The 17,162-nt window shown below is 36.8% G+C and overlaps 1 protein-coding gene across 1 annotated transcript in view; it reads left to right on the top strand.

Moving 5' to 3' along the window:
• The window catches only part of Dpyd (dihydropyrimidine dehydrogenase), a 778,600-nt gene that overhangs the window by 428,749 nt on the left and 332,689 nt on the right, over positions 1-17,162 (top strand). Inside the window, exon 14 of the mRNA XM_078026796.1 lies at positions 16,109-16,273. Coding sequence (XP_077882922.1) covers positions 16,109-16,273 — 165 coding nt within the window. The remainder of the gene's footprint in view (positions 1-16,108; positions 16,274-17,162) is intronic.

The following is a 17,162-nucleotide window of genomic DNA, read 5'->3' as shown; positions in this document are numbered from 1 at the left end:
ACTTTTTTATAACTTTTTTAAAAACAACAAGATATAGTATGCCTACTAATGTGTTGGAATAACTTTCGGTTTACAGCTAGCAGATTCAAGCAGCTCAGAGTGCTAGGAAAACCTACACTCCTACAGGCCTGACAGGAACACCTGCAGGACAGGGTACTCTGCTCTAGCCAGCCTTCAGTGAAACCACATCCTCAGGGCTTGAGGTCAGCATTGCCAAGTTACCAGGCCAGGAAAGAGTCAGATGCTTCAGGGCTTGAAACCCCCAACGCATAAGGCCCCCTTTTCATAGGGACAATGATCCTTCCAGTCTGCCTTTGACCATGTAGCAATATTTAGAGCTTCCTCATAGTACAGCTACATTAATCATAAGATGATTGGTTTCTAGATGTTGTATAACCTGCTTGCTTATGTATTATTGGAAGATGCATTCTATATCAGTTGTAGATATAATGAATTATTTTTCATTAACTGAATAGTTTCACAGAAACAAACTTTTTCTCCCCCATGCTGTGTCCTCCTATTGTTACCTGCCAGTTCTCATCAGCTCCTGGTGTCTGTGTGTTAACTCTGTGTCTCTACCCACTGCGACTGAGGTAGCTGAGAGACCAATTGACCACACCAGCCACCAGAACACATACACGAATGTACTTAATGTTGATGTTCAGTTTAAGATATAATAAAATGAATACCTTTTTCTCATTTTACAAATTAAGATACAGGTTATGAGATAGTCCTGTGCTTTTGATACATTATTTCTTCTTCCTCAATTATCTCCCCCCATCTTTCCTCAAGAGGTAAAGTGTAGATTTTGTAATAATTATCTTGTTGCTTTTGCATGTTTTCCACATATTTATGCCTAAACAACATATTCTTTAGTTTCATCTATTTTTGCACATCATGTAAGTATAATCATACAATTTATATTTTGTATTCAATTTGCTTAGTTCTGGTTATAATTCAGTATTGTTTCTCACACACATCCTAATGAATTAGCATGAATTTATTCATTTTCTCTTTCATAAGATATTTACTTCAAACTTTTGTTTGAAATGTATTTCTTTCACTTTCATTCTTGAATTACATTTGCTGAAGGTATGCAATTCTCAGTTAACATTTCTTCTTTACAAAAAAAAAATGTACTTTGTTCTGCTTCCATTGGCACTGCCTACAAGTTGGCTGTTCATGTGCCTTTACTCTGTTGGTGTTCCCCCCCTCTCCTGGTTACTCTTTCCTTTTGGTGCTTTATGTATTACAAGCTGTTCAGAAATCAGTTTTTTAAAAGATTCTGTTGTTTTCTGGAATCTGAAGATTGATGTCTTTCATCAACTCTATCAAGTCCTAACAATATGGAAATATCACCTTTCCCAGTTTGTCCCCATTATTGTCTTATGAATTCCAGTTTAATTTCTTTTTTCTTAATCTCTACTCCATGTCTCTCAAGATCAGTTTTGCATCACACTGTGGACCTGCCTTTCAGATAATATCAAGCTGACAAATATTTTTCAGCTGATAACATTCTCCTCTTGTTTACACCAAAGTATTCATGTTTACTTTTCCCAATTATTTTATTACTAGGACTTCAACTTGATTGTGTTTTAAATAAAAGTTTTGAATTCCTTATTCTTTGAGTATACAGTCAATTCCCTTTTATTATTCAAGCATGTTAAGCATTAGCTTTATGTTGTATATCTGACCAATTCAGTAGACACATTTTTGGTGGATCTGATTTTGTGGCTTTCTCTTTCTGTTGACTCTCACCAGTGATGTCTTTTTTCTTTGTTTCTTTGGTGGTTTTCTTCTTTTCTGGGTTTATATTCCTTGGAAATGTATTGATGGGAAATTTTTGATACTTGTAGTAAAGTGCCTTCTTCCAGAGAGGGTTGGCATTGATTCTACTCACTAAGAACATCACAACAAGGAACCACTTTTAAACCGATTTTTTGTCTTAGGTTTTAGGATGTAAATAGGTTTGAATTCTTAGGAGAGTCTCATTTCTATTTCACCTATATTAAGGCTGAGATAGATCTATAACTTCATCATTACGGGACTCATTTTCTAGCTCACAAATTGAGAGTATAAATTTCAGTTTCTCTTTTGTGGAAATTTTTAACCTACCGACTGCCATGCATGCTCCCTGACCCTGTCTGTTGTCTCAGGTATTTGCAAGCAACTACAACTCCCTCTCAGAGCCACCAGGGATTGGAAGGAACCTTGAGGGCAAATCCCATCCGAGAGCTATTTTTTCCCTCCTTGTTCTCTGCTTTATTTTTTCTGACCTTTCAGAAACTCTTATTTTGACATCAGTACATTGGGTATCTTTTTGAAAAATCCTGCCCAGTATTCTTTTATTTAGTAGATTTCAAGGTAATTCTCTCAATATCTTTTTAAATATATTTTAGAAATGGAAAACTCTTCTCTGATTCTTGTATATAGTCCTTTGAAAAGCAGTCATGCAGTCATTTCGTATACAGTGGATTCTAGAGTAAAACTAGTGGGTTCATACAAATTTTATAAAAATGTAAAGATTTTCAAAAATATTTACTATTTTCAATGAAAATTCTGCTCTAATACTTGAAGATAATTAGTAATTATTAGAACTTACTCATGCTTGTACCTTCACAGCTGCTGTTCTGGGCCTTAAAAGATTTCTTCAAAGCATATCACATGATCATCTTATAAGCAAACCAGCAGAAATTTCTAAGTTAATTACAGTTTGGCAGAGTGTATCCAAAACCTCTTATCTGAACAGTGAACCCAATAATTTAATCAGTCTGTCTGTTGATTAATCACGTTTTAATCCATCTGATATCAGCACAGAAAAAGCTCTTCATCTGTTTCTTGTAAAACTTATCTCTCTGAATGCACAGCTGCTGTGAGCTACTGGTATTAATAACTTGAATAGGAGACAGAGCACAATGGATTCTCAAAGGCTGCAGAAAAAAAGTTTGAACTCCTAAAACAGTCATTCAAGAGTCTCTACAGTCTGACCCAACTCTATACAATGTTCTGGTATTCATTTCTGGTTGCTTCCCCAACTGTTGCCTGCGTACTGGTTTTTAAAGCCAAGCACCTGAGCTTGTACAACTCTGTATTGACTGTTTCTGAATCTGGTGAGTTGATGAATTAATAAATATCTATTTACCAAATATTAGATGCCAGGCTTGTTCTATATTACCTGACTTAATATCCTATAACTTTTCTGTTAGCATAGCCATTTCTCTGTTTCCTAGTTCTATAGATGAGGTCAAAGAGAAAAAACAAATCCATACATTTTAGTATTTAGTTTACAAAATCATAAGCTTTTTGCAAAGGGAAAAGAGGAAGGACAAAAGGCTACACGAGTAAGTAACAGTCATACAAGAATGATATTCAGAAAATTAATTTTCATATGTCTTCTGTGTAAGACAACACAATCTCTTGGTGCTTTGCAGCATTCAATATGTGAGGGACATTTGGCCCAGGGTGAGTACTAAACTCCTTCCTTGACATGTAGCAGACACTGAGTATAGTCAGATCTCATTCATCTCTCCCCTCTTTAAGCCTTATCAGGTCATAAGTTTGTTTTTTTTTTAATTGTAAAACACAGTGTATAACCGTCATTTGTTTTTCCCTTCCTACTCTTCTACTATTTTACCTTATTGCATACAGTCTATCCACTCAGTTCAGTCCAGCCCAAGAATGAGACTAAGTATACACTTCCCCATGTGTATATACTTAAGACTGAGTATACCCTTCAACTGGCTTCAGCGGTTGGTAGACTCATCAGAATTACAGAATTCACAGCTTAGTCTAAAATGTGGGAGAACTTCAAAGTGTTCATCTTGTAAGGTATTGGGCCACAGGATAAGGAATGGATTAGCACGGTTGAGTCAAGACTCTGAAGATTTTCCATCTTACTAAGAAGAAACTGTTATTCTATTGTACAGCAAGTTGCCTATGATGTATGTCCGTATGATATTTTCATCCAATTTTTTATCATGGATATACACAGACTTGCTCTAGCATAGTATATTTCTCTAATACTAGTTTCCCAAATGCTGATTTTTCAATCTTTGTCTACATGAGCACCTATGTGAATCCTAAATGATTCCATTTTGCTAAATACAGGTAATTAAATAAGTCTATCAGATGGTCTGGGGATTTAGTTCAGAGGGGCTTGCCTTCATGGACAAGGCCCTGGTTTCAATTCCTAGCACCACAGAAACAAAACAATACAAAAAGAAACAAGTCTTTCAGAATCTTGACCACTAGGGGTTAAAATTAGACCTAACAGATTATAAATTTGGGGGAATAACTGTACCTGTAACTTGTCAACTTGGGGCCTGTCATATGTCTACTAGTATATATATATATATATATATAAACTGGGACAGAGGAAAGCTTCTGCAGAGAAATAATGAAGAGATAGGCAAACAGTAACAGAGAAAAAGACAGAACATTCTTGAAGTATAACTACATTTGCTTCCTTGCATTATGTAGAATATTCCCTTCCCTTAAAGTCAATACACTATACTCCAATTAAAAAAAATTGTTTAAGTTGACTTCCATGTCATGCAACAAAAATATTTCTAATTATTATTACATCCTCCAAATGCTAATAGTTATTATTATTCACATCACATAGTTGTACCTGAATTCTTTCTTTACTCTAATGCTTACTAGATGTACAAGAGTGCATAAGTCATTTAATTTCTATAAGCCTCTGTTTTATTGGTAGTAGTAGGATAGTAGACTTGTGGTGATCAAAATAAAGCATATGAAAGATTTGTTTTGTAAATATCTGTAATTTAAACTGCATACCTTATTTGATAATTTATATTTCTAGGATAACAATGCTATTCTTCTTTACTGTGTTTTCCAGGTAGATAAATATTCGTAATGTAAATGGGTAGACTATCACTAACTCACATTTTGAGTGCTATCTTTATATAAGTCACTAAAATGGAAAAATAGTCATTAAGAACAAACATTCTTCATTCTTCCCATTTTGCCCCTCAAAAAAAAGTAAAGATTTTGGGGCTGAGGTTGTGGCTCATTGGTATAGTGCTTGCCTAACATGCATGTGACACTGGGTTCGATCCTCAGCACCATATAAAAATAAATAAAGATATTGTGTCCACCTAAAAAACTAAAAAATAAATATTTTTTTAAAAAGCAAAGATTTTCTGATTACTATTTTAGGGAAGAATCAAATATTAATAGATTTAGTTGTAGCTTTTGAATTAACAAAAGTATCAGAGAATTCTTTCATAAAAGTGAAGTTGTCCTAGATAATAGGCCAATGTTGAATTTTTGCAGTCCCATGGTAGTAGAATGACAAATTTATGATGAGAGAAGCATATTATGTAACACCATATTTCTTATTAGACTTATTTGCAAAGTGATTCTCCTCTTTTATGGAAGAACATAGTGTTAAATCTTACTTATAAAGAAAGGGACATATTTTAGAAAATAATTAGACTTGCAGTATCTTTCATGTTTGAAATTTTGATTTATAGAACCAAATAGTTAAAAAGACTTTTTAAGCCCTCCTCCCCCCAAAAATATGGCAGAATCTGAGAAATTAAAAAAGTAATTATATCCCTTGGATATAAGTTACAGGTTTTCTGATAAACTGATATGACTTTTTCTATAGCTTCTAACAACACCAACTCTACTACTCTATATCTCATTGAACAGATTTTACATTCTACCACCCTTCTGCAAGTCAAGAATAAAGTGTTTTTAGAAGTATATGTCACTAATACTTTTGGAAAGCTCCCCTTGCTCCACCATCCCCAATTTCTTCTTTAGCCTTTCATTTGTGGTTTTATTATATTAGACTCTTTCACTAAATAATATATTGTTTTGTTTTACTTGCTTTAGATGTCATTCTATATATTTTTCTACATATTGCCATTGTTATTTAATAGTATGTTTCTAAAATGTATCCATTGGGGAATGCCGCAGTCTGGGCACAATTCAGGAGCCACTTGTCAAAAGAAACTAACTTTATTTTTAGAACTACAAACGCCAAGCAAAACAGCTCCTCAGGAAAAAACCCTCAGAGCCCAACTGCCACCACCGGCCTCCCCAAGCCTCTCACTCACACCAACCTCCCCACCTCCCACAATCCTCCTGCTCTTGAGGCCGATTGGCTGGGTCGCGTGGGAGGAGCCAAAGAAGTCCCCCAATGAGCAGCTCCGTGGTCTGAAAGGGCAGGGAAACAGCCCAATGAGCAGCTCCGTGGAGGAGCCAATCAGCTAGATGTTGCTGGGGCCTCTGTGAGCCAATCATCAGCTGGCAGTCTGAAGGGCAGGGAAACAGCCCAATGAACATCACCGCAGAGGAGCCAATCAGCTAGATGTTGCTGGGGCCGCTGTGAGCCAATCATCAGCCGGCAGCTGGATGTTTGCTGGCAGCTGGAAGTTTGCTGGGGCTGCTTTGGCTGTGGCTCTCAACATCTCCCCCTCTCTGTTTAAACAACATCATGTGGCTTAGGGACCATGCTTGCCTTAGGTTGTCCAATACTACATATGGTCCTTACCCGTCTTCAGATGAGCTGACCTCAGGGCGTCAGCCTCCTGTCTTAGGTTGGTACCATAGTAATTGGATCTTACCCGTCATTGACTACCGGTCCAGTATACAGCCACACCTGTGGAGAGGTCTTTGTACGGGGGGGGGGGGTGAGGTTCTTTGCCTCACCTCTGTTGGCCCCCAAATTTTAGCTGAATGATCATGACAAGTAGAAGGGAGGAAGATACACCAAGCCAATTGATGGTTCTTGTTGGAAAAATTGTACCACCGATGATATCATCAGCAAAAATACCCCAACACTACCACAAGTCGCTGCACCAACAGATAGTTCACAATGCATACAAGTGATTTCACAATGCATACAAGTGACACATAGTTTAGGCAAGTTCTGTAAGCGGTTCAGTGATGGCTATTGCAGAAACTGTAGATTAGTTTTATCTTTGTCTTCACTGGCACAGGGATGAAGATAGGAATTCTGGCAATAATGGCTAAAGAAAAAATTATGTAACATTCCAGAAGGCACTAAAAGAAAACAATTTTCTTAACAATTTACATTGTCTTTACCGGCACTGGGATGAAGATAGGAATTCTGGCGATAATGGCTAAAGAAAATATTATGTAACATTCCAGAAGGCACTAAAAGAAAACAATTTTTTTAACAATTTACATTATCTTCACTGGCACAGGGATGAAGATAGGAATTCTGGCGATAATGGCTAAAGAAAATATTATGTAACATTCCAGAAGGCACTAAAAGAAAACAATTTTCTTAACAATTTACATTATATTGAAGAGAATTATTAAATATAATGAAAAGGAAAGGTGAAAGTAAACAAACAGATCTGTTAACCTCCTTTTTTGTTTACATATTAAAACAATTCTTAACAGTTATTTACCCAATTTAAATTAAACCATTTAAATCACGTGAATAAAAAAAAATATTTGGATCCATTTTTTCATGAGCGCTCATCATATATGATATATGGACATAGTACATTCAAACATATAACACAAAACACAAGTGTACACACATAATATAATACATACAACACATAACATAATAGTAAAGGCCTTATAACTTTTTACAGGTGAAATCTCCATTGCAATGTTTAAAAACTCTATAGTCAAAAAAAAAAATAGCAAAACATTAACCTAGGTCTGTATGAGCTCAAAAAACAAAATAGAACTTCATGATACGGGAAAGGGCAATAATAAAACAGATATTGAAAAAAGCATCCTGGTTCTGTCGCAGATGTAAGGATAGCCAAATTGGAGTTTTGGATATCAGCTGTTATGGATTTGAGCTAAATCATCTTCTTTTTGGTCTGTAGAAATCGCTTTAGTTAATCTCTCTGGAATCCAAATTGGCTGCTGTTCTCCCTGTGGAAACACACAAACAGACCCCCGACTCCAGACAATCACTGGGTCAGGACCTTGGTTAATCTCTCTGGAATCCAAATTGGCTGCTGTTCTTCCTGTGGAAACACACAAACAGACCCCCGACTCCAGACAATCACTGGGTCAGGACCTTTCCATTGTCCTGTTAGAATATCTTTCCAAAGTACTTTGGGCTTATGTACATTTTTTGGACACATATGCCTTTCTGCAGCACTAAGTCCTGATGAATCCAAATTTAAAAAGTTTAGAGCAAAAAGGGTTATTTTAAGTTTATCTTTGGGGAATATATACCCCTTCTCAATTCCGTCTTTTTGCTTTAATAAGTACATTTTAATAGTTTGATGAACTCTTTCAACTATGCTTTGTCCCTGTGGATTGTATAGGATTCCTGTTATATGAGTAATGCCAAATGATGAGCAAAATTGTTTAAAAGAGGTAGACGTATAACCAGGGGAATTATCTGTTATTCATTAGCCCAATATAATGGAGTACTCTCTATGGTGGTTTGAGAACGGCATTCATTAGCCCAATGTCTCCCTCTACGGCATCGTGGGCAAATACCCGGTATTCTACTCGTTTGATACCTAGTTTTGTTAAACCCTCCTCCTATGGGGCAATTTCTTTTAAAATGTCCTGTTTGTTGACAATTGTAGCATGTTCTTGGCCTGGCATATAAAGCCTGTTTTACTGCAGCTGCCACAATTTGCCCTTGTTCATTAATGTCTCTGGCATCTAAAGCCTGTTTTACTGCAGCTGCCATGACTTGCTCTTGTTCATTAATGTCTCTACATAATTTAATATATGTGTTTAAATCTTCCTGTTTCCATGGTCTAATGATATCTCTGCACCAATGATTCGCTTGGTCATAAGCCAGTTGTTTTATTAATGGCATTGCTTGTTCTGTATTCCCAAAATCTCTGGTAGCTGTTTGAATAAGCCTATCTACAAATTCAGCGTAAGGTTCATTAGCTCCTTGTATTATCTTAGATAATTGACCTTGTAAACCTCCATGTCCTTGTAAAGTCTTCCATGCCTTAACTGCATCTACAGCAATTTGTAAATATACACCAGGATCATATGCAATTTGTTGCTGCCGATCCTCATAAGATCCCTTTCCTAACAACGTATCTAGATTTCTATGAGGATAACCAGCTGCTGCATTTCGCCTAGCCGTCTCCTTGCAAAATTCCTCATTGGCAACCTTCCATAACAGGTATTGTCCTCCAGTTAGCACAGCTTTACAAACATTAGCCCAATCTGCTGGCGTCATGTTTAAGTTAGTAATGGATTCGACCAAGCTTACAGTGAAGGGTGCTTGAGGACCATAGGTTGTTACAGCCTCTTTTAGCTCCTTCACTGATTTGAAATTTAAACCCTGGTGAATTCGCTGCCCTCCTACCTCAAATACAGGGCATACTTGAGATCCTGTCTCAGGATCCCAACTATCAACTGCGGGGGTTGGGGGTCTCCTAGCATATGGAGGTGGTGCTGTTGATTGGACACTTATGCCCTCTGGTGATAGAATGCTGTTAGTAGCAGTCTCCTGTAGAGGTGGTGCTGTTGGTTGGACACTTTCGCTCTCTGATAGAAAGGTGTTATTAGCAGTCTCCTGTTGTAACTTTTCCCCTGATGGCTTTTTCTGCTCTAATCTTCCTTTCTCTGTCTCACTAGCTCGAAAGACCTTCTCTTGTACTTGAATCTTTTCCTCTTTCTGACTAACTTGAGAGACCTTCTCTTTTACTTGAATCAATATGTCTTCTCCTTCCTCTACTTTTGTCTGAACTGATGGCTTTGGACTAAGCAAACCAGATACGTTCATCCACAATGGCAATGTGCCAACTGGCAGAGTCCCTGGGTTGTTCTTTTCTATTCTTTTTAAATCTTCACCATGATGGTTCCATTGTGATATATCTAACAACTCCTCCTTAAAAAGCCATGGGCTACATTTTTGTATTATATCAACGTATGCCCTGACTGCTCTTGATTTTACTGGGAAGCCTCCTTGCTCTAACAATTTACTTAACACTCTTTCGGTTTGTTTTTTACTAATTGCTGATCCCGTATTTCTACTATAATACAACCCAACAAGATAACACCAAAACAAACCGAGACAGAATCCAATAAAAATGGAACAACAAAAATTCATTATAGCCTTTCTATCCTCCTGACATGTGCATCCGTCCTTTCTCCCTATCTGTTCCTCAGACTCAAATAGTTTTTCCTCAGATGTGAGCGGTTTTTCTTCCCTCTCACTCATCTCCAGGGACAGGCAAGTTAAGCAAAACAAAAGAGTAAACTTAGAATGGCTACTCATCCTCTCGCCCTGCCCTCAGGGGCGAGCAGTTTACTTACCCTCAGTTGCTCCCGTGCGAGCCACCAAATGCCGCAGTCTGGCTGGGCACGACTCAGGAGCCACTTGTCAAAAGAAACTAACTTTATTTTTAGAACTACAAACACCAAGCAAAACAGCTCCTCAGGAAAAAAACCCTCAGAGCCCAACTGCCACCACTGGCTTCCCCAAGCCTCTCACTCACACCAACCTCCCCACCTCCCACAATCCTCCTGCTCTTGAGGCCGATTGGCTGGGTCGCGTGGGCAGAGCCAAAGAAGTCCCCCAATGAGCAGCTCCATGGTCTGAAAGGGCAGGGAAACAGCCCAATGAGCAGCTCTGTGGAGGAGCCAATCAGCTAGATGTTGCTGGGGCCTCTGTGAGCCAATCATCAGCTGGCAGTCTGAAGGGCAGGGAAACAGCCCAATGAACATCACCGCAGAGGAGCCAATCAGCTAGATGTTGCTGGGGCCGCTGTGAGCCAATCATCAGCTGGCAGCTGGAAGTTTGCTGGCAGCTGGAAGTTTGCTGGGGCCGCTTTGGCTGTGGCTCTCAACAGTGGTATAAATATCTATGATCTACTCTGAAAAATTTAATGCTCATTTTCATCTAATTTTGTTGGACCCTAATTTGTTTTTTTTATCTTTTACTATGACATTTTGGCAAAGTTTTCTATTTATATTCATGTGGCCATTGTGACAATTTTAATTCAGTAGTAACCATGGAAACATTATACTATTTTTTAAGGATAAGAGGGGTCAAGTAAATGGTTTTTATCACATTAGTATGTTTCATTAAGCAAAAATGATCAGGATGTCTGTCATTTAAATCTCCTTAATAATGCTGAAAAATCACTATCATCATTTCAAATGTTAGGAGGTCACCAACTTGTGGTTTTATACACTGACTGGCACACAGAGCAAAAATATCACGTAACTCTTCCTTCTCTAAAAATATCTATTTTTAAAATCTGAAGATTGTTAATGCACTGAGGATTAGGGTTATGGCCATTTATCGTCTTTATTATCAGGAATGAAACCTTATCTAGTCTAACTATTCTTGAATATGTTTATTTTGTTATATTAACTCCCTTAAGCAATACTAATATGACTTAGCTATTAAATATTAAAGCAAAATATTCTCTTATGGAAACATAGTCAAGTTCTAATATTCCCAGGTCAAAAGCTTTAGTAAGTTATTGCCCAATTATCGAAACTCTAACTCTAATTATGTAACCAAAAATAATTGGTCATATCCACATTTTCATTCATCTTTCACTTAATTTAAAAATTCAAAAAATTCTAGAGTCCAGGAAGGAAGTTTTTGACAAAGTAGTAGCAAATATGACTCAATTTGAAAAATAAACCTATAATAAAATTTCTATTACTGATTTGTTACAGAGTGACTGTATTAGAATTTTGCTACTTTAGCTGAATTTGGAAAATGCTGAATTTTAAAATGTCTTTGAAGTTAATAATGGACTGATAGTTAACAAATTCTACACAGTGGCTATCTATATAATATAGGCAATTATCAATGATTATTTTTTACCTTTTCTTGAATTAAAGAAAGAAAAGCTGACCTGTTTAATTAAACATCCTGTATCATAGATGAACTCAGCACAAAGGAGTGAACATTCCTGGTATAAAGTAGATAAAAGTTCCCTTTGATTTGCTTTGCACTTCTCTTCTTTATCTTGGCTTGGAGATCATTGATATCCCTCTCAAAATATATTTACATTTTAACACAGAGTTAAAGAAGAGAAAAATAGAACAACTCAAACATAGACAATAAACTTATGTCACAACACACAAAGGAAAATTCCTCAATGGTAGAATCTTAGCTTTTAAGGGTCAATAGGGGGAACATTTTTAAAAAGAAGCTTTTTCTTAACTGTCCTCCAATTAAATCTTGTCAGCTTGAGGTATGATAGAAGAAATAAGAAGTAGGTAGTAAAGAAAGTATAAATGAAGGGCAGGAATAAGATTTTGATTCAAAAGTTCTGCATACTTTTCCAGGCCTGTCATTCCCTAAACCAGTCTCTTTCCTATGCCTGTTACTTCCAAATTCCTGGCAGATCTGTAAATCTACCTGTGTGTTGCTAATTAACATCCAATAAATGGATTAAAGAGAGATACATTGTTTTGAGAAACCTATAATTTAGGGGTCTTTCCAACACTATCTGTAGCTCAAATAATGAAGACCATGCCAACCTATGCATTTAGAGATTGACCAGACCACTATAAACAATCTCAAGATCACCAGACTGGTCTCATTCCTAAACTCACCAAGTTCCCTTTAGAAGAAGAGCTGGGAACCCCCCAAATGTGCCTCTTCCTTGAGAGGCCCACATTTTCCTTTGAGTGCAGTTCCTTGCTTTACCCCCGAGTCATCTCTTTCTTGAGATTGCCCACATTCTCCCTTGAAGATAAGTCTTCAATAAACCCATGTCTAAGTCTCTGAAATGGCTAGTGTTAAAATTCTTATCCATCAACCCAAGGACCCTGCTGCAGGTCCTGAGTGACTTCCTCCTCTCTCCAGGAACTCCTCTTGACCTTCTTGAGAGTCAACCTCTTTTCATATGACAAGCTTATTGACTCTTTTGGCTTCTATGGTTTACTGGCATAATACTTGGAGAATTACTCTATATAGCATCCAGTTTAGAATTCCTGAACTATAGGGTTGTTCCTTTCTTGATATAAGTGAAATTCTTCGTGTCTTTTATGTTTTATATATTTAAAAACAATTCTTTCACATACTGTGATGTGTGTGGTCTGTGTTAATCAGCTTTCTGTTGCTGTGGCAAAATACCTGACAGAAATAAACTAAAAAGGGAGAAAGATTTATTTTGGCTCACAGTTTCAGAGGTTTCAGTCCCTGGTCACTTAACCCCACAGGGCTTATGGTGAGGCTGAGCATAATGGCAGGGATTGCAAGGTAGAGCAAAGCTGCACACCTCATAGCAGCTGGGAATCGAGGAAGGGAGAGATGAAGGGACCCAACTGAAACAATATGAAATGTTCAAAGCACATGCCTAGGGAATGACTTCTTCCATCTAGGCTATACCTCCTAAATTTTTTGTCCCCTCCCAAAAGCACAAGGGCCTCGGGGCATGCTATTCTAGATCCAAACTACAACATGGTCCTAGTGTCTGGCAGACACAAGAGGAAACTTAGCAGGTTAAGATCCTGACAGACTCATCAGCTAAGAAATACTCCAGCTCACCATGGGTCAGGTTAAGAATTCAAATCCATATCAATCAGAGAAGACTAGAAGTGGGATGGTATCTGAATGTGTCCAGTCTATTTGGATTTGCGAGATCAGCAATACCCTTCAATATGGCTCGGCAATCAGGAAGGTCTTAGAGGTTATAGCATGATGAAGTGGAAGCACTCAGCCTTCCACTGAGACATTGAATTACGTTGGGATGGGGAGAAGTGTAGCAGTGGGCATTCTGCAGCACAGCACTCCATACAGAATCTAGCCACAGTCGGGGGCCCAGGGGACTGAATTAAGCTATAGCAGAGGGGTACTTGATAGATCAGGAGAAGCAAGAAAGGACCACAGCTGTAGAGATATGCATTAATAGGAAAGAATCTAAGCAAAGTACCTGCACCTGAAATTGGAATATAAACCCAAACCACCTGTCTATTCAGCTGCAGAATGGAGCCAGCAATAAATACCTTTGGTTCCCATGCCTCAGAACAAGGTGTGCTCTAGTGCCTTGAATTTAGTCTATGTTGCTTCAAAAAACATTATTTGTGTTATCTACTAAAAATTAGGCTAGCAGCAGGGCGTATAATGGGAAATAAGGGACAGTTTCTTCCCTTAAAAATTCTCTAGTGGAAGGTTTGGCCAAGAAAATAAACAATAAAGGGTAGTAAGAGTACCAGCTGAGGAAGGCATATACTACTGTAATGCTCTGAGTCAGTATGTCCTGTTAAGACCCAAAGGAATTGGACAAATCAGCAAGGCTTCTCAAAGGGAGTAAGCTAGCAACTTAAGGACAAAAGTATGGATGCTGTTGACACATAAATCAGCTTTGTTGAATAAGCCAGTAATGTTGCTTCCAGACCTTTCAAAGCAATTCTTTCAATCAGGAGCTACATCATTTCCAGCACCAGGGCTAATGGCTTGTCAAACTGAATAGGGACTCTGCTTACCTTATTGGCCAAGTACTTCTGTACAGGAAACACCATAGGTTGGACTTACTGAGGTGAGAAGCATTTGGAGTAGTAGTTGGAACAGAGAAAATAAGGATCTTAAGGCTTAAAGGGTCTTAAAAACCAGAACAGAGAAGAAAAGCAGCCTCATTCAAAGGAAACACTTACAGAATTATCATCTCATAGTGGCAACTTAAGAGTACCTAGTGAGTGAACCGTACAAAGCCACCTGTAGATGCACAGAGCACACATTTAAGCATTTGCCAAGATGGAAATTTAATCCACTAGCCTTGAGCTTCCTGAAGTGACTCTATTTGTCATTTTATCCATTAAGATTGTGTAACATGGTTTCTCAATAGCAGATCAAAGTAAGGCTGGTGATGTTGTGCACAAATACAATAGAAACGGGATGGCTTAATTAGTAAAAAATTAACAGGCATAATTCCTATAAGTTAAAATGTACATATTTAAGGAGGCTTATTGTAACATTTATACCATTTATTTTATAATATAGTAATTCAAATGTAAAAGTGAATGTAAATTACCAGAAATTAACATGCAATGTGAAGAAAAGTCCTTTTATCCTCTGCAACTGTAGCATTTGGCAGATTCAGGAATAAATAATCTTTTGTGGCAAGGGTATGGCTTATCAAACATATGCAGATCAGCACTAATTAATGCTAATTAAGGTTTCCTGTCTATCTAGTTGGAAAAACGTCCAAATGTTATGAAATCCAGTTAGTATGCCTATTACGCTAATTGTTTTATATGGGGTGGTTCTTAATTAAAATATGTAAATTGACCTTAATTGCTATATACTAATGGGGGTTCATGTTATCTCACTAAAAGTGACAAGATGGTGAGGAGGGGTACTTAAAAGACTAATTCTGATAAATCCTTAACTAAATGACCTTTACTCAAAATTAATTTTAATTGGAAGTTGGCAAAAGAAACATTTTTCCTTCTTTGTTTCTTTTTAGTTTTAAGTAATGGAAGAATGTTGCTCCTCTTTGTTAATACAGCTTTAGAAGCAGTCCTGGATTGTTAATTACACTTAACAAGCAAGTTAATTTTACTGTTTACTGTTTATACTTATCAGGAAGTTATTGATATTCTCATTTCAGTCTAGAGAAAAGTGACTTTCTTCTCATTGAATGTGAATGTATAGTTACAATGCTGTAGATAATTTGACCCAGTTAGTTTGTTAGAACCTGTTAGTTTGGTGAGCCAATAATTCTAATATGTATTCCTTGGCTGACTTACACTGGAATTATTTTTGAGGAAAATTATATATTCTTTTCTTTGCACACATTTTCTTATTGGAGTTAAACTATGATTGGAGTTACTCAAATTAAATAGAATGAAGTGATGCTTTTACATTTTATCTATCATGCTTTTATTTATTTTTTAATTAGAAATTAAATTATGCATGCTCAAAACTGATGTCAGGAAATTTAAATTTTTTTCACTATGCTAAACCTAGAATTAAAAGAGTTAATTTTGCCAAAGCTAACAATTTTTTAACTTTTTCATTTGGAAATAGTATATATTCATTATAATTTAAAGTATGTTAGAAATTCTTTTTTACAAACAAGCATGCAAAGAGGCTTGCTAACATATTGTCAGATGGAAATGAGTGTATAATAAAAATCGTAAGTTTTCTTTACCAAAAGGAGACTCAATATCTTTACTCTTTCATCAGGACATCGTGACAAATGTTTCACCCAGAATCATCCGAGGGACCACCTCTGGCCCCATGTATGGCCCTGGACAAAGCTCCTTCCTGAATATTGAGCTGATCAGTGAAAAAACAGCTGCATATTGGTGTCAGAGTGTCACTGAACTAAAGGCTGACTTTCCAGACAATGTAAGTGTGATTTAACATCTGAAACAAGAGAATTGGCGTAAGTTGGTGAATGTTTATTTAAACATCCAATTCATAGGCTTATAAATATTAATGTGAATAATATATTTTATTAAAGGATCTGCCAGTTGCTTTGCTGATGCATAGAAAGATAAAAAAGAAAGGAAGCTCAAGAACTCATAAAAACCCGTACAATGTGAGGCTTTGTTATAAATGGGCTTCATGTAGATGGAAGAAGTATCTACATAAGCAGAAGGAAGAGAAATGAAATACTCATTTTATTGAGTTGGTTTTCACTCTATATGGCTGGTATTTATGAAGGTGACGACCTTAGGAATAAATTGCAGACTATAAATCATTTCAAATATAAATGCAGGGCTGAAGTAGAATATTTTATTTATATTTTTTCAGCAAAAGATAATTTACCAAATAATTTTAGCACTCTTATACTAAATGAGTCAATTATCTCTTATAAAACTTTTGTTTTTTAAAGAACTATGCACAACTACTGTAGTAAAATCAGGCTTAAATATAATACACAGTATTTTCTCTTTAGTTATGTTAGGATATTAACATCATTTATTTATTTTCTCTCTCTCTCTCTCTCTCTCTCTCTCTCTCTCTCTCTCTCTCTCTCCCCCACCTCTCTTTATCTCTCATTATTTCTTCCAATGAGCTGGTAGTAAATGGAGGTTGAAGTTTGGGGTGTAGTGTATGTTTATGCTGTGGAAAAGATTTTCCTATATATACATCCTTCAAAGAAAAAAGAGATTTTGTAAATCTGATGAGTTCATGGATGTTTGCCTGTAACCTGATTACCTGCAAAATCTTACAAAAGAACATAGATAGAAACTATTGCGTAGCCCATCAAGATTTTTCTATTTAAGGCACC

Source organism: Ictidomys tridecemlineatus, chromosome 11 (genome assembly GCF_052094955.1).
Source record: "Ictidomys tridecemlineatus isolate mIctTri1 chromosome 11, mIctTri1.hap1, whole genome shotgun sequence".
In the NCBI taxonomy this organism is placed as follows: domain Eukaryota; kingdom Metazoa; phylum Chordata; class Mammalia; order Rodentia; family Sciuridae; genus Ictidomys; species Ictidomys tridecemlineatus.
Note: the sequence above shows the minus strand (reverse complement) of the source record. Positions and strands in the feature narration are given on the sequence as shown.